We start from the raw sequence: 5,001 nt of genomic DNA on the forward strand, positions 1-5,001 counted from the left end.
CTTGTATTATTCATATTTCCAACCCAACAAAAATTGATAAATTCCAATGTACCAATTATTTTTCTCAAAATATATTTTTTGGCAATAAATAAAATACTTTGAAGTGTCATTAAGATTTAAAAACAAAAAATAGTTTTAAACTCTAAATGATATCAAGCTAGAAGATATTATGAAAAACAAAAATAATTTTAAACTCTAAGTGATATTGAGCAAGAATATTATGACACCTTTCAAAATCACATGAAAAATACTAATTATAATTATGAATGATTTATTTTGATATGATGAAGATGATTACTCTTTTATATATTGAATTAAACAAAATGTGATTACAAGAAAAGAAAATAGCAATTCAAGAAATGAAAAGAAAAAAATTACAATACCAAACAGCTGAAACCACCACACAAAGATTCTTACATCTAAGTTATATAATAATTACTTCTATATCCAGAGGATGGATTCTTACATCAGAAATATATAATATTCGTTTCCATATAATAAAGATGCTCCTTGCATCATCTCATAATCGTCCAAATCCTCTTCGTTTCTCTATACCATGGATGAAGATATTTCTAGATTGATGGGTAGATTAGGAGTCTTCGTGGACTCTATACCACGGATGAATATTCTTCGGAGGAAGATGACAATGGTACTTCACGCGGTGGGGAGGAGTTGAAAGGTAATGGAGGATTGCTTACATCATCACCGTTTCCTTCCAGCATTTGTACCACCCTGCTCATTGATGGTCGGTCATTGGAATTGTATTGAATACACCAAAGTCCTACTTTCGTCATTCTCCTCACCTTCTCTTCATCTTCCACTTCCATGTCGCATCGACCTTTTTCTCTCAACCTCTTTTCCAACTCCCCACTTTCTATCAATTTGAACGCCCATTCCGGAAAATAAAGTTGACTCGAATGGCTCACCTGCAACTCAATGTTCTTCCTCCTTCCCGCTATCTCCATTAATAGCATTCCAAAACTGTAAACATCTGATTTGTCTGTTACACCTCCCAAATTTATATTCCACACCTCTGGCGCAACATATCCTGGCGTCCCTCTGGTTGCCGTAATTGATACGTGGTCGTCTCCCTTCCCATACAGTTTAGCGAGACCAAAATCAGCTACTTTGGGCGTGAAATCTGCATCCAGTAAAATATTGTGAGGCTTAATGTCAAAATGAATGATGCGCCTGTTACAATCTTGGTGCAAATACGCAATTCCGCGCGCAGCGCCCAAAGCAATTGAATACAATTGCTCCCAACTGAGCTTCTGTTCTTGTTCTTTTCCTTGAAATAGAAACTTCTCTAGGGATCCATTGGCCATGTACTCATATACAAGTGCGCTTCTGAAACCTTCAAAACAATAACCCATGAGGCGAACCAAGTGAACGTGATGAATGGTTCCCAGAGTTGCAACCTCATTCATGAACTGGCTCTCACTCTGTCTCGACTGATCCAAAAGTTTTACAGCCACAAAAAAACCGCTCGGGAGCTTTCCTTTATAAACCATGCCGAATCCTCCTTCCCCAAGTTTATCTGAAAAGTCGTTAGTGATCTTCTTTAGCTGAGAGAATGAATATCTGGTCGGCATTTCATGAATATAACTTTGGAGAAAATTCTCCACTTTCCCAATAGACCCTGAATTCATCGGTTCGCTTGCAACACAACTTTGGATCCATCTAAAGTAGGATGACCTCTTTCGATAAACAACAATAAGAAATAGTGCTACTATCACTATGAAAGCACTTGCCCCAATGGCTATTCCTGGAATTCATGTGTAGTATCATAGATTAGTGACTCCACCATACAAGAAAATTAGAAGAATGTTTAAAACTCACACAAAAAGGTTCCTTAGTATTTACCTGTTATATCTCTGCCTTTTTTAGTTCTGACTGTTATAGCTCGATAAATTGATCTCTCGACTGTTTAAATTTGGTAAATGCTAATCAGATGCGAATATAATTTTTTTTGAACTAAACTGAGATAATCCAATTTCGTATTTTATATTTTCGAATTGCAAGGCAATTAAACTTAATGGGTGCTTAGAAGAAAATATAGAGAGATTTGAACCAAATTATACCTGATGAACATGTGGTTTGATGGGGTGCATCCTCGCAAAAGCAAAGGAACTGGTTTAAATCGGAAATATTAAACCCACACAGACCACCGCTTGAAACGCAACTCTTACATTTCTGGTCTTGTTCCTCTGCAATATTCCAATGGGTTGATGCCTCTTCAACAGTTACCGATTTAAAATAACATCCTGGAACCTCAAGGCCAGGTAGTAGAGCTACACATTGCAAACCACACACAAGAACTTGTAGACTGATGTTATGTCGTTGGATTTGATCGAAGAGACCCCCGTCTTGGATTGCATCTTCGTTGAGATTATATGAAAATGAACAATTTTGGAAACTCGTGTCCTCAGTAATTGTTGAAGTCTGATTATCTGGAAAAAAGTTTAAGATTGTGTACCTCTGGTTTCCAATTTCGATTACCAAATGTCCCTTATCTTCACAGTCGACTTGTAAGTCTGGCAGACCACATCCACTTTCCCTTAAACCAAAAGGATATGGGATTTTTATACCGCCACATGTTTGATTGCTTTCGCAGTTTGTATAACTGACGTCTGCGCATAGCGAACAAGGGAGTAAAAGGGTATAGAGAATGAAGGCATAAAGGAGATTAAAACGAGACATTGGCTGATGGAGGGGCGATTTTATTGAAGTAAAAAGGGACAGTATTGCAGCTACGGGCATTCCTCGTTTATCAGAGAAGGCGAATCCTGAGGCATCTCATTAGAATGAGATCAAGGTAGCATTTGAATGATTCGATTATCTGGTCAAGACCAATTACGTGGTCAATACGCTCCGTGACAACTTTTTCTTCTCACAACTCCCAAATTCAAGATGATTAAGACATTAAATGGGATCAATTATTATATTCAATTGCTTTAGGCGCACTTAATTATGAAGAACCGTGTTTATCAGTTTGAGCTGTAGACTAAATAAAAAGGCATAAGGACAAACTTCAATATATGTACAAAACATCAAGCTTAAATTGGAGGGAACAGGTTGACCGGGTCTATGATATGTGGTGCTTTGTCATTAAAGTTGTTTCTTACTTTAATTCGAGCCATAGCTTCACTAGTCTAATTCCAAGTCACCACAGAAATACATTTTGTTATAAACTTTACACCAATTTCAATTTTTGAGATTTGCTTTGATATCGTTTGATTTATATTATTACTAGTTTAGTCGAGTAATTGATCAATAATAAAATGTAAATACTGAAATTATCTGTGATTTTTAAAAAATTGTTAGTAAAAAAGAATTTGAGTTATTATTCTCTTATTTGATTCAATTAATATTTTTTTAGTATAGAATGTTAAACAATTTTGAAACTTAAATATAGAATTAAAAATAAATAACAAGATAATCTCAAAATTTATATCTTAGAAAATCTTATAAGAGGAAAAAATTACGAGTAGCAATAATTGTTCATCTACCAAATATATTAATAAAATCAAAACAAGTACATAGAGAATATATAACTTATAACTAGTCTAAGTGTGCTTACTATCAAGTCTCAAATATCTTCTACAATGAAATTCTCATCAATTTGATTAGCACAATACTCACAAAAGCCACCATTAATTTGAAGAGGCCTTTGGGCCTCTATTTCTTTTTCAAAAAAACTATACACTGGATTTTTTTCTTTTTGTTTTTTAAGACTACATCTAAATAGCATAGATGGGATGATCATATGGTCCATTGGAATTATTTTATTCTTAAATGTTTTGAAGTTGGATTCTAACTTCTTCTTTTTTATATTAGATATAAGAATAAAACAATTGCATCAACATTTTTGACCCAACGTATTAGAGACTACATAACAAGGAGCCTAACAGACTACCAAATTACTAGATTAATAGATTTGTAGATAGAATATAAATTGATCACCTACCAAACTAATTTATAATAAGCCATATAGTTCAAAATAACCAACATAAATAGTGACCCATAGGCAAAAAGGGCCCTATACATCAATAAAAGAACACAAAATGGGTCATTTACATTTTTACTTATGGCCCATACATTTGAGATCATATATAAAATGAATGTTGTATCTATACAAAACATGTATAGGATAAGCTATTGTACAACTAGTCTTCAACCCATGTTGTCCACCCTTGGGGACCTTCCATCTAGATGATGTTCCTATTCTAGTTCACCATCCCCACTGCAGCTAACTGTTATGATTGATATTGCCTCCCCACCTTCTTGCCTTCATTGATATCATTCACAAAAGCCTCCAAAGCTTTAACAAATAGCGATCTTGCTATTGAACTTGGGCCATGTGTAACCATGCGAAACCTCTGAGAGATAAACTCTTGTAGTGCCATCTTCAATGAACCTCTCAAACTTTTTTTTTGAAAGCCTCATGAGAATAGTGAACTTTAATTCAACATTATAAGCAATGAGTCTTCTTAGAGACTTAGTAAGTAGCCTACCCATCCCCTGAAATTTCTCCTCATTCCTAATGGTCTAAATAACCCATAAAATCTGACATGATAAAAGAGATCAAAATAGATTGTTATCCTTTTTAATGCCATTAATGAAACCAAAGACAACATCAGAATAAGAAAATTTATCTTAAAAGTTAATCCCAAATATGTTCCATTTTTCATTAGCCACAACATAATCAAAGTTTAGATATGCATAATGGATTAATTAACTCTGCAAATACTACAAACATCATTAGCCTGCTGATTAGTTTTAATAGGTAATCTATGAAAGTTAAACAACCATTTAAATCCTTTCTTTTTTGGGCATGATATTATAGCGCCATAGTAAGGAAAACACTTTATGTCAATATTCATCACTATGGTTTAGATTCCACACAGTGTTGATGTGAGCAATCAGATCCTTACAACAAAGAACTTCATAAACCACCTTTTTCTTGGTGTTAATTATTCGAGCACCATCTATCAATGTGAA

General features: G+C 34.4%; 1 protein-coding gene across 1 annotated transcript; it reads right to left on the reverse strand.

The window, feature by feature from the left end:
• Window positions 1-468: 468 nt before the first annotated feature.
• LOC131870172 (rust resistance kinase Lr10-like) lies at window positions 469-1,796 on the reverse strand. The gene has a single exon (XM_059215823.1). It carries the CDS (start codon window positions 1,647-1,649, stop codon window positions 609-611), a length of 1,041 nt encoding a protein of 346 aa, XP_059071806.1. The 5' UTR covers window positions 1,650-1,796; the 3' UTR covers window positions 469-608.
• Between the last annotated feature and the right edge of the window lie 3,205 nt (window positions 1,797-5,001).

Source organism: Cryptomeria japonica, unplaced genomic scaffold (assembly GCF_030272615.1).
Source record: "Cryptomeria japonica unplaced genomic scaffold, Sugi_1.0 HiC_scaffold_298, whole genome shotgun sequence".
Lineage (NCBI taxonomy): Eukaryota > Viridiplantae > Streptophyta > Pinopsida > Cupressales > Cupressaceae > Cryptomeria > Cryptomeria japonica.

Coding starts and splice junctions, on each gene's coding strand:
- LOC131870172 (XM_059215823.1), bottom strand. CDS start 1,649: ATGAATTCAGGGTCTATTGGGAAAGTGGAGAATTTTCTCCAAAGTTAT.